Below are 26,122 nucleotides of genomic sequence, written 5' to 3'. Positions count from 1 at the left end.
AAAGAGTGGAAGCAAACAAAAACATTCATTGGAAGGTCAATGGGGCATTCATAAGGCAAAGGAAGAAGGGATGGAACCAGAGACAGTTTGTTTTCCACAGTACCATGCTTTGTGGTATTCAGTGCAGAGGACCAGCGTATGGGACAGACATCAGCTAGTGGGCAGTCAAGATATGAATGGACATATATAAGACTAGGAAGAGAAGGTTTGGGCAGACACAAGGCAAGGGGCAGTGTAGCCAAGTGAGCAGACGCGAGCCAAAAGGAAAGTAAGGGAAGTCACAGAGGGGCACACCAAGCTAAAATAAGAGGCATAGCTCCCATCAAATTGAAAGAAGATGCAAAGTAACTATCATACGGCAAAAGGCAGACATTGTGGGAGAAATGTCCATAAAATAGATGTTTCTATGTGTTATTTTATATGTGTGTGCCTTATATACAATGTTTTTTGGTTTATTTGATGTGTGTTGTGGGGGTATTACAGTTATTTTATTATTATTTCTACTATATGGTCTGATTGTTCTTTATCTGTAATGTAGCACTGACAGGGAGGAGCTGAGATGAGGCCTAGAAAAATGTCTTGAGAAGTGAGGAGCAGCAGTTCTGGAGCAAATAATGTATATACCTTTTATTTAATATAAGAGCCTTTCACAGCCTCATATATCCAATACACAGGCAAAACTCTCTCAATCTTCCTTATTTTGAACGGTGTGCTGTGCGCTTATGTAATTGCATAGTGCTTCCGAATTTTAAAGGTCTTCATTTCTACTGTAGTCAAGATGTGGCTCCATCAGTGATAGGACAGCTGTAAGCCACTTGTAATAGAGCTACAAGTCCTAATAAGCTCTTTCTGGCACTTACTGACTGGCCATGCTGGCACTTATTGTTCCACAACAAACACGCGTTGCCCAAGTCTACCAGTAGACTAAAACAAGGGACAAACAAGAGTTGGACGAACAATGGGTAATAGTCAACAAGAAAATAATGGAGGACATACAAGAAAGGCAGACAAAAGGAGGGCAGAGCATAGACAAAGGGTAGCAGAGAAAACAAAGAACAAATAGCAAATGTCTGAGAGTCCCATAAAGGCATGTTGGAATGCATGACTGGTAAGTTTCGGTTGTTTGAGTGTGTTTTTTGTTACTAGTGATGGTGAAGGGGGCATTGGTGGAATGTCGAGGGTAGTTTGAAGCTGGGACATGAGCTAGGCCGCTTGCACCTCATATGCACTAGGCATCTAATCAATGCATATCTGTTATGAAACCAACAGGACCATATTATGTGAATGTTTGTGCTCAACAGACCCTAAATATTAATAATATTCATATAGATAAAATTAAATGACTCATAAGTGAGTATTGGTTTATTTCAATATTGAGTGGTCTATTTATCAACTGGAGAAGTTTTATTTATTTATCCACCGGAGATGCTTTATTTATTTAAATAAAGCATTTTATCATAAATTAGATCTATCTTTCCAGCCAGTATCTCCTGGGAAAATTGATTGTTAATTAGCACTGAGAAAGATTTTCTATCGCTGTAATAAACGGCAATAAAAATTATTTTGTATTGCTGTTATTTTATAAAAAGACCCCTAAGTTCTTAGGGCTAGATTTACTAAGCTACGGGTTTGAAAAAGTGGGGATGTTGCCTATAGCAACCAATCAGATTCTAGCTTTCATTTATTTAGTACTTTCTACAAAATGACAGCTAGAATGTGATTGCTTGCTATAGGCAACATCCCCACTTTTTCAAACCCGCAGCTTAGTAAATCTAGCCCTTAGTGTTCTGAAATATTAATAGAATGCTTGGTAATGGCACACAACTGTTCAGCTTTTCATAAAAGACCTGACTTAATGATACTGGTCCTGTGTAAAGAAAATCACCCAGTTTGCACTAAGGAATTTCTGGGAACCCTCACACAATAGGGGAGCTCCTCTAAGTTTGTCTGTTCAGCTACTCATTTATTAATTTAAATATCAGTCTTAAGATGGCCATACATGCTGGGATATACATTGTATATTATAATATTGGGAATAGAAAATCAAAGTTTGGACCAGACATTACAAAAATACTTTCAATATTTTTATGATTATTATTTCTTAGATATGTAAAAAGTCAGAATCCCATACATATAGCATCAAAATACTGCTTTAACAAAAATAATTCTTTAGATGTTGTTGCCTGTGATTGCTAACTTACTGCCTCATTATAATCAGATCCTTAGTAGCTGTGAGGCCCTTACCCATGCTCCTTTTGCTTATTTGCGCTACAAACATACGCAAAAAAAAAAGCTACAAACATACGCAGAAAGAGACATACGCACAAATTATATACTTACGTGTATATGTTAAGTCAGATGTATCTCAAGGTGCGTCCAACTCAAAATCAGTAGTATTTGCACCAGGCTTTTGTAAGGCATACACGTGTGTATACTTACGCCTAACAGTAGCAAAAAGATGCATATTGACACTGTTAGTAGTAAGTGCTAGTCACATTATCTTATATGTACACCATATAATAATGATACTTGCCTACTCTCCCGCAATTTCCAGTAGACTCCCAAATTTTGGGGACTCTAGGAAGAGCAGGCAGCCTCCCGGATCCTGGGGCAGGTGAGGCCTAATAATGTGAATCACAGTGGTGGGGCTATAGTGACATACTCCGGGAAGTATGATAATAATGTAATGAAGTGTCATATACACAAGAGACAATAGTCATACACACAAGAGAAAATAGTGTTTTGATTGCCATTGGGTTTCTAAATGCCTTTAGAAACCCAATGGAAATCTTCTTTCATGCAGTAGTCTAAACAGAAACGGCTGGGCTTGATAAAAATTAATGGCAGCACAAATTATTTCTGATACATGAAGCTTGCATTAGAATTGTATACATGGCTTAAAAATGCAATTTGGAATTGTACCTTAAATGCTATCTGAAGCCAAGACTAAAAATGTAATTGTTGGTAGAATTAGGTGATCTGAAATAAAATGCAAAGTTTTGCTTACCAGCTCCAGGTGGATCCGGCCATTCGGTGAGTTCACCATTGCGTCTGACTGTCCCAACAGGAAATCCTACTCAAATGGACCTTGTTTAGTCCTTAACGATGGAAACAATGGAAATGTTGGTTTTCTGCAGTTCATAGCTGTGGAACTTGCTTTCTGACATAAGCATGTTTTAAACACATCAAAAATTTTAAAGGAAATATCTCACTCTGCTATTTGTGAAAGTAATTGGCTGCTGTTTATATTGGATAAAATAACCATTACCAGGTTAAAATATTCTTCTATTACCTTGGTCAATTGTAGGTGTCGTCTTCACACTTGCTGACGGCTTCTGTCATGTCTGCACCAGCAGCGTTAGCTGTGGCGAAGTTATTCTGGCCAGAAACAGAACCTGTGAAAGTAAATATGCAGCATGGACTTAAACTGGATAAAGGGTAAGAGGTATATTAACTGTAACTAAATGAATTACAAGTAATGCTGAAACTGAGATAATGAGAGATGAGATTTAGTTAATAAAAAAACATTGCTATGTCTGTGCTCATTTTATTGTCAGAGACTTCCTCGGCACTTTGCAATAGTATTATAATTTGCAGTAGAGTGTGCATACTACATTACAAAGTGTATTACAGTGCACCCCAATTTTGTAAAACTGTGCTAAACTGGTAAAGTGTTACAGACTTTCTTCATCAAGGGACAAGTAAAGTTTCAAGCTTAGGGGGTGATTCAATTCAGCGTGATGTGTCTCTGGAACACTCCAGAGAAACACATCAGAGTCACGAGCCGCGGCGGTATGCCGCATCCTGGCGTGATCTAACAGCCGGGTGCGTGCATTAGTTTCAATGCACTGTTATTTTTCGTGGGCTTATCTTTGTGGCATAGAGTAGGAGGGTGTAGGGGCATCCTATGATTTAAATTGGTTAAATTGGTTCATTTATATATTTATACATGTTCCTGGTTTATGTTATTATCTATGCCAGTTCTAAGCTAGTAATTAATTAGCAGCCTCCTAAGGCTGATTGTCAGTCCTGTCCTCCTCTTTTCTGATTGGCACATCAAAGTATTTAAGGCAGGGAGGGCTTAGCCTCTCTGCCGGTTATAGCATCCAGTTTCCTGTTAGCTAATCTGCTCCTGTGCTGTGTTTGGTGTAAGCTTTTTGGATTGATTTCTGTGTTTACTGGGTCATCATCAACATTTATTTATATAGCGCCACTGATTCCGAGCGCTGTACAGGGAACTCACATCAGTCCCTGCCCCATTGGTGCTTACAGTCTAAATTCCCTAACACAAACCCACACACACACACAGACTAGGGTCAATTTTGATAACAGCCAATTAACCTACCAGTATGTTTTTGAAGTGTGGGAGGAAACTGGAGCACCCGGAGGAAACCCACTCAAACACGGAGAGAACATACAAACTTCACACAGAAAAGGCCATGTTCGGGAATTGAACTCATGATCCCAGTGCTGTAAGGCAGAAGTGCTAATCACTATGCCACCGTACTACTTGCTTGTTGCCCTCATCTTCTGCCTCTACCCGAGACTCTGAACCATTGCCTGTGACCCTGACCTCCTGCCTGTAACCAGACGCTGAACCAGTGCTTGTGACCCTGACCCTGCTGGTATCGGACTTCTCCACCGGTGCTCTGTAAAATCCGCAGACCCCCTGGCCTGTCCTACTCTGTGCATTACCTCCTGTACCTGTGCGCCGCCATGCAGGCATAAACTTGTAGTACTCTGAGCATAAGTCCTGGGGGCATCCGAGTACCTGTGAGCATAACCAGTATCTACGGGAAAGGCGGCTGCTAAAGGTGAAGACCTCTACCCCTTGTTCTACAAGTTTATGCTGCACTGGTGACCATAACTGGTGACCATAACAATCAGCGGGTTGTTCAGGCAGAAATCTCCCCACATTTTTCCGCATGTCCCATAGAGGTTAGGACTGTCAAACTGATATCTCACTGACTAGAGGAGACTCTCAGAGACTACATCTGTTGCCACCATAACTTCCACATATGCTATTGTATGGGATACTTTTATATCATATAAAAACTATAAAATATATGCATTTCTTCTGCATAAAACATGTATACTTACTGTACAATGTGACAGGATCCATATAGACAGGACTGGGACACAATCTATATAGACTGTACAATTGTTTTATTCATGTGCTGGTATTTTGCAAAAATTAACAATGGAATCCAGCCGTAAAAATCCTACATGTGCCTCCTGTAATAGTTCCCATTTCATGTATGTGTTTTAATACAACTTTAATATTTGAAATCCCCCCTAATCAAACCTATGCTTGTCCAAGCAATTAACCTGTTAAATGGTTCAGCTTCTGAAAGCTTAATTTGTACTACTGACACTATAAGTATTCTAGGTAGGAGTTCCATCAAAAAATGCAGAAAGTAGCCTGAAAATTTATTTTAAATAACATATTTTTTTCTGGTAATTTTACATCACATAGATTTGAATTTCATTGATATTGGTTTATGTATCTATCTCTGAATTATTCTACTTGTCTTGAATCAGGGATGCAAGAAACATATTAGAAGCTGCAAGCCAAGGAGCGTCTGCCTCAATTCCCCTGGTAGCAAACATAGCAGTAAATTTGATGGCCTTTCTTTCGCTGTTAGCGTTCTTCAATGCTGTCCTCTCCTGGCTGGGAAATATGTTTGACTATCCACAGTTGAGCTTTGAGGTAGGCTGAATTTCATATGTAAAGGTACATTTTAAAGAGCAAGATGCCATATTTTAGAATTTATTAACTAGATGTTTCTTAACTTTTTGATGTCTCGTTGTATTGTAACTGTCGATGCTCTAGCTAAAACCAAAGCATTTTGTAGTGAATATAGTCACGGTACTCCATTTGCTACCTCTTACTATTTCAAAATTACTGAAAAACTGTGTAGTATTCAGTCTAAAATAGGTGCGTGCACCAAAGTTTCTACTCTTTATCCACCATTAGCATTTTCTTGTGTATCTGCAAAGCTAGGCAGGAACATAGGCGCACTTGTGGACCTAAAGAAGCATGGAAGTTCACACTATTTTAGATTTGTAAATGAGACTTAATATCATGAATTTCAAATAGCTACTGTAGCAAAACCTTTTAAAGTTGCTACATATCTATTGTCATTTCTTCAGTTCCAAAAATACATTCAATGTGTTCTCAATTAATCTGTAACTCACTGCATAGTTTGGAACAGGATAGGAATATATTTTATATTATACTATCGTTATAGGGAAATTGCCATCATCAATAATCTCTTTTGTTTTTGAGCAGGTAATTTGTTCTTATATCTTCATGCCATTCTCATTCATGATGGGCGTGGACTGGGAAGATAGCTTCATCGTGGGAAGACTTATCGGATACAAGACATTTTTTAATGAGTTTGTTGCATATGAATACCTTGCTGGGTTGATTACAAAGAGGAAGGACAATGGCCCAATGATTATAAACGGAGTAAAGCAATACATGTCAGTAAGTAGGATTTTGCAAGAATTTTCTATTTTTTAATCACTAAATAAAATGTATACTGCTTATATTCTTTTAATTGGTCAGCAAATTTTGTCAATATAGAGTATAGAGGCCTTCCAAAAAATATTGCCCTCACAGACAGCAATATCAACTATTTCGGTTAAAACAGTTTTTATACACCAAACCTATAGCTAAGAGTGCTTTCACAGTTTAGTGTTTCTAATCTATTCAAGTTAGCATCATGCAAACCGCTTGGGCTTTTTGTAAAGCGATAGCTGTTTTTTTGCTTAACTAGCAGCCAGTTTAACATATTGTGATTGGTATTTTGCATTTTTTAACAAACTTTCTGTCTTTTGAAATAGCAACGGTCTGAAGTTATTGCAACATATGCCTTGTGTGGATTTGCAAATTTTGGCTCCTTGGGAATTACTATTGGAGGGCTAAGTATGCAAAAAAGTTCCATTACTTACTATTTTGTTTTTTTAATTAAAGCATAAACCGTGGGGACATAGACTAACTGATAAGCATTAGTAAAGTGTATTAGATGAACTTTGTTTCTAGAGGAGGGTTTTGCCATTACATACAAACTCTTTATGGATAAATAATTTTAGAAAATCCTTTAATACCATCACTACATAACTTCTTTATGTATGTCAAAGCAAAAAAAAGGCAGCTACCCTCTGCAGAGCCCAGATACTACTATAATACACTTTGAAAAGAAAAAGCATCTCAAATTTAGCACATATGTGAAAAAGTATAAAACTGAAATGGATTATTCTGACTCATCTCCTAGTACCTGAAAGGACACCAGGGGGTAAATGTATCATACCCCGTTTTTTTCAACTCGACGGGAATCGGCGAGTTGACTGCTAAAATTTAAAGAGGCGCTGGCTTGTAAAGGCAGCGCTTGCCTTTACAAGCCAGCGCAACTTTAATTCTTAGCTGTCAACTCAAGTTGAAAAAACCGGGGTATGATACATTTACCCCCAGGCCCCTTTCTAAAACTAAAAAAAAACATGGTTAATAATGGGCATTCCTGAACCACCAAATACCTGTTTTCAGAGATCTCCTCCTCAGAACCCAAGTGGAGAAAATAGAGAAATGCAGCCCGAAGATTACAAGCCGATGTTTAGATAGACATTGAGGACCTGAGTCATTAGCGAGAGCAAAGCATAAAAAGGAGTAATTTTTCACCTGGGCAAAACCATGGGGGAGGTGAATTTAAAGTGTGGGGACAGATTTATAGATAGGACATGTCCTAGATCATTTTTAAATTTCAGTGTAAAAATAAAGCTATCAAGTATTTGTGTGCTTCATAAAAAACAGACAGTATTTAAATTATGTGCAAATTAGTAAACTAATTTGTACACCTTGCATTGTAACATGGTTTGTCCAGGAGCACACTTACTACTTCCTTTTTGCTTTGCCTGCCTTAAAGACTCAGGCCCAGGGACAATATTTACCCAGATGAAAGAGATTCAAAAACAGCAAGAGGATGCTGAGAACCGGGCTCAGTCAATTTTCCGCACATGAAATATATCCCAAAGTCTGTGACTTCATAAATACCTTATTCCATAGATCATTTCACAATCATTATCCTGGACTTGCCTACTAGTGATTGTGAACTAAACTGGGTGCACAGGGTCCTATCCATCCAATTTTACCCCAACCAAGTGCCCTCCATTTATGTATAAGAGAGCTCTAATGCTCCCAATGGATCACTTTCCAAAATAACAAGGTCTCAGATACCAATGGGCCTTTCCCTTTCAGTTTATCATGAACTATGTCTCCTTCTTCCCATGTGACCTGGTCTGCTGCCTAATCGGAATCTGACTCACTCCAAACTGATAGGCAGACACCTTACATTTCTGAACTTCATCTAAGACCTCTCTGATACAGATTCTCTTTGCTGAGTTCTGATCCATGACGGCAACACGACAACACTAACCAGCCCAGTTTGTTGCACTTATTGGAAGCAAACGGTATATATAAAGTATAACTTTTCTCTAAAACTATATGGTATCAGGTCTGTAAAGCACACCCACATATCCACAATAGCTGATTGCATAGATGAACTTGTTACTACATGTTTTAAGAATGTTCATGCTTGAATACAGGTGATTTAATTAGTGCCTAAGCCATTTGGATAAATTCATCCAAATGTTAAGGATTCCTGAGTAGCGGAGTTAGGAACAATTACACTGCTGGCTCTTTTTTTTTTTTGGTACTATCATTGATGACGATATACAAACTTTCTTTCAACTCATTTATTCCAATGCACTCCTCCACGGGAAGACATCAACTCCAGAATTTAGCCTAAAGACCTCAATAATCCCCTGACACTTCAAAATGCTTGTATTTTTAAATTTTTGTTCTTTCTACAAAATCAAATGAAATTAGCTATGAAACACACTATTTTAAGACAAACCCAATAAACCAGACACAAAACTTGCTCAAATACTGATATCCAGATTGATTGCACAGATGATTGTATCCATCCATGTGACTAATAGGAACTTTGCCCGTGATCCTAATTTTCCAGGAATTTCAACTATACAGCTCTCTTCTATGGCAAGAAAACCTCTTTCACCTAAAAGACTTTCCAATATCTACATTACTCTCATGCATTATGTCCAAAATTCTATTCCACATGCCCACAAGTCCAATACTTGTGGATAGAGGAGTTTCATCTCCATGGTAGAAATTCATATCTATCTTTCTCTATAACATAAATTAATATTAAAATGCAGTAGGCGAAGTCAATGAAGGCAATAACATTGCATTTAACTGCATATGTTCCAGGATATGGGATGTATCAGTCACAAAGCCTTAAAGCACCTACGGTCACAGCTCTTCTACTTTAATCTTTTCCTCCTCTTTATTTTCTTCTCAATGTTTTTCCCCATTTCTCCCACCTCCACTATCATTCAGCTGCCCATTCACCTTGATTCCATTTTTTTACAATTTAGTTCATGCTTATTGTTTGATTTATCCATAATATTATATGTTTAGAATTTTATACAATGGTTGCATTATTGTAGTTTTATAAAACATTTAAATACTGTATTCTTGAAAAAAAAAAACAAGAAGATAAACTATGAATTGTTATTGTGACATGGTTTTATGTTGTTTCCAGTCATCAAAAATAGACAAAGCATAAATAATGATAACCATGATAAAGGATGTGGTACTGAACAATTATATTACCACTTCTATTTTCTATTCTATCATATCTTCTATTACAAGACCACAACTATTTTTAAAGTCTTTAGACTGTGTCACCTGAAAAAAAAAAAAAACTTTTACTCACCGGCATTCTATGGATCCAAGAATTCGGCATGTCCTCTGATGTGTCCTAATGGACCAAGCAAGAGCTTCTGAGGATCTGCAAAATGCCAGATCTCTTTTCAGATGATTAGTAAATCTTTGCTTTTTATTTCAGGTTATCTAAATTCAGCCCTTAAAGTGTATCAATACCCGCTTCTCCCTTTATGTTATTTTTATTAAAAAGTAATAATATTATAATATAATAATATTAAAAGTAATAATTAATAAGGATGTATCAAATCCGTAACACATTCTAAATCCTTTTATAAAATATTTAGCTAAATACTGAAGCTTTCTTTGCATGTTATATTGAGTAGGAGGGACCTAAATTATACATGTTTACCTGCTAGCTTTGAAATGTCTAGGAAATCAGGAATGTAGTTCAGCTAAACCACAATATTACTAAAACTCTTAGGGCTAGATTTACTAAGCTGCGGGTTTGAAAAAGTGGGGATGTTGCCTATAGCAACCAATCAGATTCTAGCTGTCATTTTGTAGAAGGTACTAAATAAATGAAAGGCATCAGCCCCACATTTTCAAACCCGCAGCTTAGTAAATCTAGCCCTTAATCCTGATGGTATACATGTTTTTTTGATTTATTTGCTTGTATCAATACATTTTATTCTGTTTGTGTGTTTCAGCTTCCATGGCCCCCAGCAGAAAAAGTGATATTGCCGCAGGTGCCATCAGAGCTATGATTGCTGGAACTGTGGCCTGCTTCATGACTGCTTGCATTGCAGGTATTCTGTTTTTAGACACACAACCAAACCAACTGGTCACTTGAGTGAGAAAGGCATGGTGTTAAAGGGATTGACAAACAAAAAATGGCAGTAGGCTCAAAGTTTTTTTCAATCTTTATCATAACATCCATTTACAGCCAGTTTGATAACTGCTGTCAGATATGGCTTTAGTTATAACAGTGATCTTAAAATGGGATTGAAGTAGTAGTGATCAACACCTCCACAGATTATATACCACATATTTAAGACCAACTAAGAAGTGTAAATATCCTCCAGACTTGTAACAGCAGCTCAGAAAGAATTGCCAAAAAACTCTGCTCAATAGGAGACTTTTCGTATTGCAACAAACCCACCTGATGGTTCACTGGTGCGACAACCGAACATCTGTATCTTAAGAAGCACATAGTTAAATAGCAATATTGGCAGTGATATCAGGCAGCTGGCTCACTAAATTAGCAAGCACAGCTCATAAACACACCCAGTATCCCATAATAGTTAGTAAATTGGATTACTCTTTTTAGGATGCCCATAAATTCGATCTAAAAATGACTACCTTCAGCGTGTGTATGTGGTCATTATCCGACTACATTTAAGGCCCTAAATATGTTCTAGAAGTTATCTGGCCGCTCTTCCCTAGTGTTAAATGGCCGGATGGTATCCAGTTTGCTCACCCTCATGTTCTCCCTATTAGATAATAATGCTGATGCACATCACTATAATTACTTAATGCTGCGTCTTCATGTTATGGTGTGAGCTCTTTAAATCTTAGTGAATAAGCTTCAAAGAATTACATATTGTGACACTGAAAGCAGCTCTCCTGTTTAGAAAAAAGACCCCCAGCTTACCACACTTTACTGAGTTACCCTCCATAAAGGATCACTACACCTAAAACACAAGATGACTTATACAAATAAGCTCCTAATAACAGTCACATATTATCTATGTAAAGATTTCGGTGTAGAATGAAAGATGTGTTGAAATAAAGTTATGGTCATGTGAGGAGATATTTTCCTACACACAGCAGACTTCTTTTCAGTAACCTCATTGATGGACACCACAGTTAAGTTGGGTACACACTACGGGTTATATTTAATTAACTGCAGTTTTACAAAAGTGGAGATGTTGCCTATAGTAACCAATCAGATTCTAGCTGTCATTTTGCAGAATGTACTAAATAAATGAAAGCTAGAATCTGACTGGTTGCTATAGGCCACATCTCCACTTTTTCAAACCCGAAGCTTAGTAAATAAACCCCTATATGTTTTTCATCCGATTATGGTGCCAATCACAAGATAAACCACTGTTGGGTCAGATATTGCATTAGTGTGTATGCTCCCACGATCATATTTTATCATACCAAAGCACATCGTATTGTATCGTTTGATTTTATAACCGGACTAAAAATTTCTATAAAGGATGTAACGATGTCGGGCAAACTCTGCACTGTGTACGCACTCATGACCAGCAGTATAGGCAGATCTCCATAGAGTCATGATCTTTTCGGCCGATGGTTATGACAGATCTGAAGTTAAATAGTGTAAGTGTGTGCGCACGAATCAGCATGCTGATCGGGACTTTCAATCGTTGTTAATATCGTTAAAGATCAGGAGAAATTTTCTGTAGTGTGTACCCAGCTTTATCCTCTCCTTAGATTGAAATGGATGTTAACAGACGTGTTTACGGAAACATGTGTTGCTAATTGTACACACAGTAATGTATTTAAATACCTATCTAACATTTCATCAAATTATTTATAGGTATATTAACCCCACCAATTGAACAAAGCCTATGTACAGATGTGTTAGAGAATTCCTTTCTTAACACCACGAGTTTGCCTGTTAGCTCGCCGGAAATACTTAACTGCTGCTTATCCCTTCTTGGACGGTAAATATATTGAATTGTTTCGATAACATCTGATTTTCACAATGATCTACCTAGGACAATGTCCGGTGTACATAAATGCATTATATGCAAGCCATGCTTTACTTGACTATGACCAGTCACTGAATTATAACAAGTGACAGCCTACCCTAGGTCTTTGAAGCAAACATCTTCATTGGCAGCTGTTGGTCCACCCCAGACAGATAGATCAATCCCCTGGGGGCAGACCATTGTCAGGGCAGCACAACCATTCTCATTGCCAACTTCAGGATGTGCATTCACTGGGAGATGTCTCTATGGGTGGAATTAAAATGCATTTTTGTTCTGTATTTGTTTACCATTTATTTAATGCCATCAGTTCCTTCCTGTGACAACTATAATAAATATCTAGGCAGAGTAATTATAACCTTTTTATATATTACAAATGAGGCTGGTTAAAGTACATACATTACAATATGTCTGTCTGTTAGGAGATTAAAAAAAAAATCTTAGTTCATGGGAAACTACCACAGTTGCTAAGTAAGGTTCATCCTAGACAGGTCAATGCTCACTTCTATCTGCCCCATCAATCAGTTCCTTCTTGTCACATCTATGGTTTGTTTTTTTTAATATATATTTTTATTAAGAACTCAGAAAAAATATGTTTCTTACATATTATAGATTAGTGGTCAAAGTGAAAATTTAGAAGTGGCGGTATGGAAGATGTATTGGGAACTGAACGGAATTTGATAGTTTTACAATGAAGGCAGAAAGAGAAGTGGCGATGTGGCATACCACCATATACACCCCCACTTTGACAACTGGTAAAGACAATAAAAATGTCATTAACAGTAATATAATTAAAAAATAAACAGAATAAAACGGTACAATATCATCATCATCAACATTTATTTATATAACGCCAGCAAATTCCGTAGCGATTTACAATTGGGAACAAACATTAATAAAACAATATTGTGTAATACAAATAGACAGAGAGGTAAGAGGGTCCTGCTCGCAAGCTTACAATCTATGGGACAATGGGAGTTTGAAACACAAGTGCACGTGCTACATCATATTGCATATTAGACCAGCTAGAATGCAAAGCTAAAAAGTATTGAGTGGGCTGTGTGATCAGTCACAGAGCAATGTTGGTCAGAGGTTTGTTGTCTTGTGTTAGCTCTGTAGAGGGTGGTAATAGGGTAACCTAGGGAGATTAAGAGGATGGTAGAGGAATATAATAAGTTAGTCTGAAGAGGTGGGGTAAATGTATCATCCTCCATTTTTTTCAACTCGCCGGAAATCGGCGACTTTGCATTAAAAATTTAAAGCGGCGATGGCTTGTAAAGGCAAACTTGCCTTTACAAGCCATCGCCGCTTTAAATTTTTCCTGCAAAGTCACCGATTTCCGGTGAGTTGAAAAAATCGGAGGATGATACATTTACCCCTAGTCTTCAAACTAGAGGAAATTGTGTGAGGGAGGGAATTCCACAAATTGGGTGCAGCCCAAAAAAAGTCTTGTAACCGGGAATGGGAGGATGTGATGAGAGTGGAAGAGAGACGCAGATCTTGTGCAGAACAGAGGCACGTGAGGAGATGTATGTTGGTGCAATTTTGTTGACGGCCTTGTATGTTAGTAGAAGAATTTTATACTGAATTTGTTGAAAAAGGCAGAAACTGACAGAGTGGCTCAGCAGAGGAAGAACGGTTTGTAAGGAAAATCAATCTAGCCACTGCGTGCAAAATAGATTGCAGGGGTTCAAGTCTGATTATGGGAAGACCAGTAAGGAGGGAATTGCAATAGTCGATGCAGGAAATAATGAGTGCATGAATTAAGGTTTTTGCAGTGTCTTGTGTGAGATATGTGCGTATCCTGGAAATTTTCTTTAGATGTATGTAATGAGTCGATGTGGGGAATAAAGGATAGTTGTGAGTCAAGGATTACACCTAGGCAGCGAGCTTGCGGGGTGGGATTTATGGTCATGTTATCAACAGAAATAGAAATGTCAGGCAGGAAGCTTCTGATTTTGGGTGGGAATATTATTAATTCAGTTTTTGAAAGATTGAGTTTGAGTTGGCGAGAAGACATCAAAGTTGAAATGGCAGAAAGACAGTCAGTAACGTGAGACAACACAGATGGTGAGAGATCAGAGGATAGATAGATTTGTGTATCATCGGCATAGAGATGATATTGAAATCCAAAGGAGCTTATTAGTTTTCCAAGAGAAGTGGTTTAGATAGAGAATAGCAGAGGACCTAGGACTGAGCACTGTGGTACTCCAACTGATAAAGGAAGTGGAGCAAAGATGGATCCAGAGAAATTAACACTGAAAGAGCGATTAGATAGGTAGGATGAGAACCAGGATAGGACAGTACCTTCAAATCCTAGGGATTGTAGTGTTTGTATTAATGAACATTTATTTGTTAACCAATATTTTATGGCTGCCCAAGAATCATGTTTGTACATGTCTTCTTCCGTAATGGCAATAATGAATAAGTACAAAGTAAATCAGTCTGTATGTTTTTGATGATGCTTAATTGAGATTTTTTAAAAAAATAAACTGATTTTATTCTTGTTTCTAGGGTGGCATCCGGAACAAATTTTACAACTGGAGGCAATTACAGCATGAGCATATTATCTGGATGCTGCCGACTGGTTGATTCACCATCTTTAAATTGCACATTGTTTGACCTATAGTTATAAGGAACATTCTTATAGGTTCTCAGAGTTTGATTAATATTTTAAACATTTGTTATTATTTACAACTTTATTCATTCTTAATAATGTGCAATGCTGTTGTATACATTTTACACTTAAGTGGACATTACCATAATCATCCACTATTTAGCTCTGTGAAATTATGTCTATGCAAAGCTAATAATGTGAACAGTTAAATGAAAGTATTTTAATGTTATTTATATTGTATGTTATAAACTTATCATTTGTAACAGACTCACTGGAAATGTGATTTGCCAATGACATGATACAACTATTGTTCTCATCCGTTTGCTTGGTTTTCCTTTATAATTCCAGTAACCAAGCCTCATCCACTTGTCACATGGTAGTATAATATTACATAATAATAATAATTGTATAGTAGACAATGAAGGCAAACACACACTTAGGAATGTGAATAACTCTTATAAATTTGTTGTGATATGCTCTATCTGTAAATATGTACTCAAATGACCCTCCTTGTGAAAAACACTGGTTTGTAACACTTGAATTGCTTAAAATAGAAAATGGCTTTCCAGAAAAAGATAATAAGAAACATAAAAATGCCTCATATCTAACGGGTAAGATATGTCTGTGTATTTTTCCCATGAATAACTACATTGCACAAGTGACACTATTGCAGAAGACATTTTGCCATTTTCCCCATATGGAAATAATGTATACGGTTGTAACTACCATAGGCGCAGGGAGTGTAGATGCTATGGGGTTCATCTCCCCTGTTAAAGCCCTGTATGTATGTGAGTTTTTCACCTTTGGGTAGTGTATGGGAACCCTTATCAAATATTTGCTATGGGCCCTATAAATGTTTAATTATGCTCCTGCAGTTAAATATAGTGTTCAGACAAGTAATTAAAGTAATTAAACTGCTTCCAGGTGGATTTGGTTAGTTTTTGTGACATGGTCTGGAAATTATAGATGTTAAAAACTGATCTTGTTAGGAAAAAAATTCAATGTGCAATTCAAATTCTGAAGGTTTAAATTCAGGGAGGAGACCTGGCTAGATTATGTTTTTGGAAATTGGAAATTAAGTTTTCATACCTGACATGTTTGAGGCCGTAGTGCTGTATCCTTCTTCATGTAATACCACACATGCCGAGGTATAACTATTGGCACATCTAGGGTTACCATATTTTGGAGCACAAAAGAGAGGGCATGGACATGTAGCGCTGCAATGCAAATTTTTGGCCACTGACAAAGTCTGCGCCTCAGTACCACTCTATTTTCACAGTGTCAATAAACAAAGTGCCCCAGTGCCCTTATCAGAATGCTCCAGTGCCATCATCAAGTATGCCACACTGCTTAGGTGCCCAATGTCCAGCTATTCAATTACCTTGCCTGCTGTAGCTTTTTAGTTCCCATTTGTGGATTCTAACCAATAGAGATCAGGCTGTATGGTTACTGGCTAACTATTTATATCTATAACAGCAGCCACTGAAATAAGGACCATGTCATAGTAACAATTATGAAGTAGCCAGCTCTGCTCCATATTGGATAATATAACAATATCTGGGAACTAGTGAGACAAGCTAACCAGAAATCCTGTCGAGACAACAGTTTCTTAAAATCCATTATTTATAGGATGAATGGCAACCTTAGGCATAGTAGCCCAAGTAACTGCTATGAGGCCCCGTGCTACCTGGGCCCAGCTGCATATGCACAACTGTCAAATGTCTCAAATTCCCTGGGGCAATCCCATGTTTGAAAGATTTATTCCTAGAAATGTTCCTAATGTCCAGTAGTGACTGTGTAGACACTAGAGAGTAAGAAGCTAAATATTGGGAAGAGATCTCTTCCTACAGGCAGTTAACAGAGGCAGTTACTGGTGCAACACCTGCACCCCCCCCCCCCCCCTCCTCCCACACCCTCTTCTCACACTCTGTTGGGCTCAAAAGTATAAAAGTGGAAACCAGTAGCACAAATGTACTTTCATGACATCACACATCTACTTTGTTTGTTCAATTGCGCCTGGTTTTATAGGAAAGCGTATGGATTTACAGGCTAAGAAGGTGGTCTCTACAGAGGTGTATGAGTTTTCCCAATCAGATGATAGGTGGTTGGGGATTCCCTTGAGAGTATGGGTTAAGATGAGTGCACCTACTACATTTTTTGAGGAAAGTTATTCTTTTGTAACACCCCTATGCATAAGTAAGTGTGGTTCACGCCCATTGTGACCTGTGGAGTGCTGGTTTAAGGGGCATGTTTGAAAACATTCAGGGCCTGAGTCATTAAGGAAAGTAAGGCAGAAAAAATTAGTATATGTTCTCCGGGACAAACCATGTTACAGTGCAAGGGGTGCAAATGAGTTTATTATTTTGCACATAAGTTAAATACTGGCTGTTTTGTCATCTAGCACACAGTTATTGAAAGCTTTATTTTTACACTGAAATTTACAGTTTATCTAGGACATGCCCTACCTAACTATAGATCTGTCTCCACATTTTAAATTTTCTTACCCCTCCAATGCAAGATGGTTTTGCCCAGGTGCAAAGTTACTCCTTTTTTATGCTTTGCTCTCCTTAATGACCCAGGCCCTCAGTGTTTAAAAAATGTGGGGTTTTGAACAAGAACATGTTGGATGAGTCCCGATAGCATGTTCAAGTTTGAGATCTGGTTCACGTTTTGAGTTAATGTCTAAGTTCAAGTCTAAAATATCCCCCCTTCCACTGTAACCTGATGGAGTGACATCTAACCTTAGAACCCCCTGTTGTATCAATACTAGTCAATACTGAAGGGACATTTCCAGGAGCATAAATTTCCAAAGAATTTTATTACAACTTGCAACTGTGCCTTGAAGTTAGGAATAATAGGTAATGATGACACTGATTTCCCAAGGATAGTTTCAATGAATGGAAAGAGGGCATGCACCTTTAAATGCTCTAGGCAGACAAGTAAGTTCAGGTGTGCAAATGAACACTATGGTTCTGCCTTGTTTGTAGTTCTAGAACGAGCCTCACAGATTGCAGTATGAAGAGTGGGGGAGGAGTCTATGATGATGATTTTGAATTAGTGCATGAATTTATGGAACACAGAAGATATGCAGTTAAACTAATATTTAGCTTACATTCAAATGCACTGTAAGTACCTGTAAGTATAGTTTTCAAATGTGCTTCCTCTCCCTCTGTCAAGTATGACATTCTGTCCTTTATTATACATATTTTACTATTTTACATATTTTACATATTATTTTACTTTCTTATATATGTTCATGCCTCAATTTTCATCTTCACTTTGATATTAAGTCCCCATTGCTCATTTTACATTGGATTCCGCTATCCAGTTTTTGTCTGCACATACTGCAATAAAAATTATTTGGCTTCTAAGCCCTGCCATTTAAAAAACTTGATATGAATAATTCGAATTTAGGGAGATGGTGAAATTTCATGACAATATGCCACATTTATATAGTGGAAACCAGACAGTACCTGCAATATGCATTGATGATTTCCACATTTGTATTTAATCTGGGTAAACACCTATACAATTTTCATGCAGATCATACGATTCACGGTCGTTTGGTCAGATATTGCAAGAGTGTGTACACTCCCACAATCATGTTTTATCGTTCCAAAACACATCGCATCTGTTGATTCGATTTTATAAACTTTCTAAAACTATGACAAATGAGGCTGAATAGGACGAATGCACTTAAAGGGCGACAGGGTTTGTAGTAAGCTGAACACTGACCTGAAGGTGTTAACATGGGTTGGCCCGACCAATGTGTAATCCAGTGGGAGGGACCTTGATTGTTATAGGAGGCTGCACTTCCTGTTCTGGTTCATTCCACAGCACGAGATCCCACCCACCCACTCCTTTGGTAGGGTATGTCCGGTTATGTTGCGGTAGGAAGGCACTGCGTGCTGCGGCTGATTTGTGGGCGCATTGGTAGTTGTCGTAGGTCACTGCCCCCCATTGAGGCACCAGTAACTCCCTTTTTGGCCCTTCGGTGAGGAGGGTCCCTGTTCGACTCGGTGAGGGAGGGCAGAGTGAGTTTTAAAAGGGGCAGTCGCTCTGACGCCAACTCAGCGCAAAAGTTATGTTGGGATTTGTTCCCCGTGGTGGTGGACGTACGGCGGTTTGCGCCAGTCCACTCGTGATAGTGTTTGTCAGCTTGAGAGTTGTTTCGCAGTGCCCTTTCTCCGACACCATAGGTCTAGTTCAAATTAAAATCATAATAAAAGTTCTGGCAATTTTTAATAACTTATTCAAGTCTCCGTGTCTTTATTTGCATGCAAAGGTTTTTTAGAATTATAAGGTTAATGTAAGGTTTACGAAACATACACGGTGAGCCCTTTAACGATCTTCGATGGAACAATGTTCGGCAAATGTGGAAGTGTGCACACACTCACAACCAGCAGTGTAGGCAGATATCTGCTAGGGGTGTGCACTGGCCACTTTTGGTGTTTTGGGTTTTGGGTTCTGGGTTCTGATTAGCTTGAGGTTTTGGGTTCTGATTTGTTTTGCCAAAACACCCCATGAAAGGTTTTGGTTCTGATTTTGGATTTTGGGTTCTGATTTTTTTTTTTATAAAAAGCATAAAAAGTGCTAAAATCCATTTTTGGTTTTTTTTCACTACTACACTATTATTAACCTCAATAACATTCATTTCACTAATTTCCAGTCTATTCTGAACACCTCACAATATTGTTTTTAGTCCAAAAGGTTGCACCGAGGTAGCTGGATGTCTAAGCTAAGCGACACAAGTGGGCGGCACCAACATGTGGCCCATCTAGGAGTGGCACTGCAGTGGCAGACAGGATGGCAGTTTGCAAGAGTTTGCTAGAGGTGCAAGATGGAATTGTCCTTGGGCCCTCCCACCCACCCTGATGTTGTTGAAATAGGACATTCGCACTTAAACAAATCAGGAACAGTGAACGTAGTTTAATCTCTGGTACTAATATTTCTGGACTGCAGGAACAGTGAACGTAGTTTAATCTCTGGTACTAATATTTCTGGACTGCAGGAACAGTGAACGTAGTTTAATCTCTGGTACTAATATTTCTGTACTGCAGGAACAGTGAACGTAGTAAAATATTGCAGTAGAAATTTTTATAGACTTTTTTTAAAAAATATATATATATTTTTTTAATTATTTTTGTATAATTTTTTTATAATTTTTTTTTTATTTTTTTATAACTTTTTAATAATTTTAAAATAACAATGGCCTTACCAGAACAGAGCACAGGACACAGGCAGCACCACTGGACTCAGCAGGACAGAGCACAGGACACAGCACCACTAAACTGATCAGCAGGACAGAGCACAGGACTAAGTAACCACTTCAATAAGCAGGACAGAGTGACAGGGGCTCCCAAACTACAACCTCCCTCTTCAGTGATTTGAGCCCAAATGAAGATGGCGGCCGCGAGCAGGGAATTTATGACATCCGAGTCTCGCGAGATCCGACGCGAGACTTGGATGTCATAGCCTTGTTTTCGATTCATTTCGCCACCGGAAGTACCCGAACAGTGCTCAGATCCCGTCGGATCCGCACTGTTTGGGTGGGCTCGGATTAGCGCAATCCGAGCCCGCTCATCTATAATATCTGTACAGTGTGTACAGAGTGACAAACCTTTCAGCAGTTGGATATGAGAGATGAAGATCACAGATCTGAAGGTAGCTTGTGTAGCTGTGTACGCATGAATTGTCATGCTCATCGGTACCTTCAATCATTGGTGAAATTGTTACAGAAATTTCATTTGAAGTATGATTGTATAGGTGTGTACCAAGCTTTACACTCTACAGTATGTATTATTTAGAAAACATTGATGTATAATTCTTATCAAGGACCACTAGCAAGCAATGCACAATGTAAGTTGCATTGTTGGATATTAGAGAACGTCTCCATGGGTGCTTGTGTCATTAGTAATGGAGGTTGGAAGTAAATGTGTGCTATTTCATTGTGCCGATTTATTTTATTGGGGTTCTAGCTCTCACACTGGAAACCCCATTGAAATGATTGGGCACATTGAAATGAATGAAAAAAGCTCTGAGCCTTTTAAACATCACGGGCCTGATTCATTAAGGAACTTACAATGCAAGGGGTGCAAATTATTATTCTGTTTTGCACATAAGTTAAATACTGACTGTTTTTTCATGTAGCACACAAATACTTGAAAGCTTATTTGTACACTGAAATTTAAAGTTAATATTTGTGTGCCACATGAAAAAACAGTCAGTATTTAACTTATGTGCAAAACAAAAAACTAATTTTCACCCCTTGCATTGTAACATGGTTTTGTCCAGGAGACTTAAATAAGAAACTTCTTAATTTAAGTTCCTTAATGAATCAGGCCCCACATGGGTTTTTTTTTTCTAAAGTTGATAATAATCACTAAACATTTCCACTTTATAGATTTTTTGGGGGAAATCTAAATAATTTAAGATTTATAAAATATATGTAAAGTCGCCATTTGGTAGATGTATCCCTAAGGGTCAAATACAAATGTTCAAAGTGCAATCCAGCAGTAGAAAAGGAATTTTCTCTGTCCAATGTAAGAAGTTGAACATGGGCTAGTCCCAGGAGCGTGGGAAATCTGACTGTCTTTAAGAGGAGGGACACATCCCTGGGACAGGTGGTTCAGAGTGGAGAGAAAAGAACAGAGTGCAGAGGTTGGTGTGTTGGAAGGTACACTTGTTGGATTTTTTGGCTTCTGCTGGACTAATGCTTACCCTGTGAGTCTGATAGCTTGGAGGACATTGTATCAGATTCCTACCACACTGGTAGAGGGGAAGAAAACTGGGCAAAGCAGCCGGAATTCATAGAACCTAGGAGAAAAAGTGACTGCAGTCCTTTGGGTTAGAGACAGGTAAGCAACCTATTGTGTGTTAAACCTGTCTGGGATTTGTTTAAAGTGTATTTTTATTCTAGTGTATTATAAAATAATAAAAGTACTGTTGTACTGGAAAACTGCTTTGCCTGTTCTGGCCAGTCAGTGCGAATTGTGTATAGTTGGGCTAGAGAAACTCAGAATCTTTAAATTTGCTGGCAGTGGGATTAATGAAAATAAAACAATGTTTTTCCCACTGCTGCCACCAAATGTCAGGTTACAAGGGGGTTGTTGTCTTAGGGTTCTTTGGATCACACAGGCAAGAAGAGAAGGATGATACAACTGTATCTTTATCACAGAAGATAACACATCTGTAAACAATAGGTAATACTATGACAAAAATAACTTTAAATAATCACCAGCACCTTCACCAAACTCAAAAGAACACCTACAGCATCACAGAGTCAATATGATAATAAACGTTATAGAAAGACCAAGCTGTAAATTTCCCAGATCAAGTTGTGTTTTGCAAATGGTCCTGATGCAGTTGCTTTGACAATCGCAAGGTGAATAAATCAGTGTGCTGTTCTGTGTTATTCCAGCCAACTTGTAAATCCTATGTGGTAATGGTTAAACAGTGTCTGGCCAAGCTGTAGCTACAAAGTTTACTTGCCAAGCTGTAAGTTACATAGACTTGAATGGCAACTCTCGGCCAAACTGTAGTTCTGATTCTTGTATCTTGTTGGCCCTGGATGCTTGTTCTTGAGCTCTCTACCACTGTGATAGGAGTCTGGACCACAGTCACCCTACTCCAGTAGGCACACCTGGAGGGAAGGCTCACGAGCAGCTTCTGCTGGAGCAGAGTTTTTTCAGATGCAGGCTGTCTAGTCCAAGATGCGATTAGTGGTTAGGAGACAGAACTCCAACAACGCGCTCAGATGATCCAAAAACAACCAGATCTTCCTTAGCAGGGATATTTTTAACTAGTCCAAAATTCCTACAAGGAAAATCTCACTCTGCAAGTTTATTTTGAGTTCAGCTGCTTTGGGATTGGCTTGGAGATGCTTAGGGGCTGGAGATGGGTGGGGAGGATGCACAACCCCATATGGGGTTACCCCCTGCTGGGATGGTGACCTAAAGTCTGGTACAGTCCTCTAGAGCACAATAAAGGATTAGCTGCTGAAGGGCTTAATCCAAGTTAATGAATAGCAACTCCCTGTGATAACCCCTTCCATGCTTTTGTGACATGAAAGGGGCTTCAAAGGCTTCCAACTTCCTGTTTATCACAGGGGAGGGAATAACTGGCCAGGAAACCATATGTCAGACATTTTGGATTCCAAGTAAGGCACATGCAGCCCAGCTGGCTACATTTAAGATATGTCATAAGTATTCCATGGGCTGTTTGTAGCTTCCTCGTATGTTGTTCATGCTATACAGCAGGGGCGGATTGGCCATAGGACTTACCGGGAATTTTCCCGATAGGCCGGTGGTCTGATGAGGCCGTTCATTGGCCTTTTGATGTAATCTTTTTTTTTAGTTCGCATTACATTTTTTTTTTTTTTTTTTTTTAAATCTCCGGACACCGCTTCTTCAGGGCCAGCCGTGCCCAACTGTTACCGAACTGTTGGGTTAACTGCATGTCAACAGCGCCCTCCAGCACAGACAGAGACAGGGGGATCGGGGGAACATGCTCAGGGTCCAACCGAACCAGGGGTGCCAGCGGCAGACTACCTAGTGGCTGCGGATATTCTCCTGCCTACCTCCCTCCCCCTATGCGTGGCCTCATCCTATCCCAGATGTCACATGGGACGGGCACCATGTCACAGGTGCCAGCCCATATGTGCACTGCAGCAAACGCGGCTTCAACAAGTAAGTGTTATGTATGTATGTATGTATGTATATATGTATGTGTGTGTGAGGGCAGGGGCTTATATCAGTGTTATGTAGGTGTTTGTGTGAGGGCAGGGGGCTTATATCAATGTAATGTGTGTGAGGGCAGGGGGCTTATGTCCATGTACTGGGTGTGAGGTCAGGGGGGGTTTATGTCCATGTAATGGGTGTGAGGAGAGAGGGTTTCATGTCTATGTGGTGCCCCAAAGCCCTGTTGAACAGCACAGAGGAAGTGCATAAACGCTTTTAAAATGCAGGGCTACAAGGGGTTACTAGAGGCTGAGAAAGACACAGTGGGAATGACAGTTGACAGTTGAACTGAAAAGACGTACCCAGGATGATGTGCAGGAAGGAGGAGTGTGTGATATAGCAACAAGAAAGGGGAAGCTGACATGAGAGACTGATCTGCTGCTGGAACTGATGACATTGCCAGCACACATGGCTGGAAAACTGCTTGGGACACACAGTGGGGCATCCAAGACAGTTTCCACGAACTGCAGAACCTTTTCGAGGTAAAATCCTAGCCTGCAGTGTACTGCACACACGCCAGCGTCAGAGGGAAGAGTGATGAGAGAACAGTGCCATCTTGTGACTGAATTGAGCAACAGTCCTGTGTTTTTTTATAATCTTTAACACTGCCTACAGTTTAACATCTACCCTTTAGAGAGAAAGTACAGGGACTTAATCGGGATTGTTAACCCTTCTGGAAAACCTCTGCAGGACATTTAAACACTACAAAATTCCTGTGCACAGGTCAGCCCAGGACTGAGTGTAAAATATGGTAACGTTACCAGGGATAATATTGGTGCACCAAATGTGTTAGATGGATGTTAATATTATGTGATTTACCTAAGAATTGATTTATTGATATTGAAGATGTTATATGTTAAATGCTATTGTGCTCTATGCTGATCAAACGATTATTTTGTCATTACCATTGAGCTGAAGGGGTCAGTGGCACGGTGGCTTACCAAAACAATCCTTACCGCATATATAATAAACTCAAGTTGTTTGACCAATCCTTGTCCCTTTCATTGAAGTACTTATCTCCTGACCACCAGATATCCGAACAGAAAAGAACCTGACTCGTGTCTGGAGGACAGGGTAAGGGAAGGATTTCCCATCCGTTTCGACCACCACATCTATGTAATGGGTGTGAGGGCAGGGGGTTTTATGTCAATGTAATGGGTGTGAGTGCATGGGGATTACGGTAATTTAATGTGCGTGTGAAGGCACTGGGGTTTACGGTAATTTAATGTGGGTGTGAGGGCATGGGGACTTATAGAAATATAATGTGGGTGTGAGGTAGGGGCTAATTGGGTGCTATTTTATTTGTGTGGTTAATTTCATATGGGGTGCTTTGAGGGCTAAAAAAGTGAAAGTGGTTCTGAGTTTAGGGAGAATGAAGTCTATTAATTAAATGTGAATATGAATTAATAAACTTAAATGTTATTTATTTTTGGGCTTGTTTGGAAGTTGGGAAATATGTTTATTTATTAAATGGTTATACTATTAATTTAATGTCAGGGCTGGTTGGAGGCTAATAGATCTATTTATCAAATGTGAATACTATTATTATAATGTTGGGGCTGGAGGGAGGCCTATTTATTAAATGTGGGTGCTATTGATTTAATGACGAAGCTGGTTGGACTTTTCTGAATTTCAGGTACCCTTTTTTTTCCTGAATAAGGCCCCCAACATTCCAGGATCCAGACAAGCGGCAACTGAGCAAAAGACACCAGCAGCCACAGGTAGGGAAAGTAATAAGAGCAGGTAGGAGAGAGCAGGACAGTCTGCCGACTATATTTTTCTATATTGGCAGTTCGTCTGCACCGTTATTACAAAAATGTATATTGTGATTACATTTTTTGTTACAGGTTTGCTATTGATAAATGTAGTTGCTCATTTTGTCCTATTTTCAATGTATTAGTCAAAGGGTACCCATCACCTGTGTACAGAGGAGGCAGCCATCAACTGTCCCGATTTAGACATGTTTGTCCTGTTGGTTGGAATGTTGGGGGAATGGTGATATTTAATGGGCAGCATAGCGTTTTACAGCACTAGGCAGACCTCTAGGGGTATAACCAGCTTTGTACTAATCCCACCTACTTTTGTGTTGGCCCTGCCTACAGTTTATTTGGTCCCACCCACTTCCATAATTTTTTCCAGGGCCACTTTGAGTTCCCATAGGTTGAGGCATAGGTTGAAGAGGTGGGCAAGTTGGAGGCAGGCAATGTGAGAGATGGAGCAGAGAAGGTAAGAGTGGGTGGGGATGAGGAAGTACAGGGACTTAATCGGGATTGTTAACCCTTCT

The 26,122-nt window shown here is 39.0% G+C and overlaps 1 protein-coding gene across 1 annotated transcript in view; it reads left to right on the top strand.

Annotated features, from left to right (window-relative positions):
- Positions 1 to 16,019, top strand: part of SLC28A3 (solute carrier family 28 member 3) — a 63,406-nt gene extending 47,387 nt beyond the window's left edge. Inside the window, exons 12-18 of the mRNA XM_075211059.1 lie at positions 3,308 to 3,438; positions 5,542 to 5,710; positions 6,293 to 6,490; positions 6,850 to 6,931; positions 10,456 to 10,554; positions 12,312 to 12,438; positions 14,998 to 16,019. Of these exons, the coding sequence (XP_075067160.1) occupies positions 3,308 to 3,438; positions 5,542 to 5,710; positions 6,293 to 6,490; positions 6,850 to 6,931; positions 10,456 to 10,554; positions 12,312 to 12,438; positions 14,998 to 15,112 (921 nt within the window). The 3' untranslated portion in view covers positions 15,113 to 16,019. The remainder of the gene's footprint in view (positions 1 to 3,307; positions 3,439 to 5,541; positions 5,711 to 6,292; positions 6,491 to 6,849; positions 6,932 to 10,455; positions 10,555 to 12,311; positions 12,439 to 14,997) is intronic.
- Positions 16,020 to 26,122: the final 10,103 nt, after the last annotated feature.

Source organism: Mixophyes fleayi, chromosome 1 (assembly GCF_038048845.1).
Source record: "Mixophyes fleayi isolate aMixFle1 chromosome 1, aMixFle1.hap1, whole genome shotgun sequence".
NCBI classification, from domain to species: domain Eukaryota; kingdom Metazoa; phylum Chordata; class Amphibia; order Anura; family Limnodynastidae; genus Mixophyes; species Mixophyes fleayi.
Note: the sequence above shows the minus strand (reverse complement) of the source record. Positions and strands in the feature narration are given on the sequence as shown.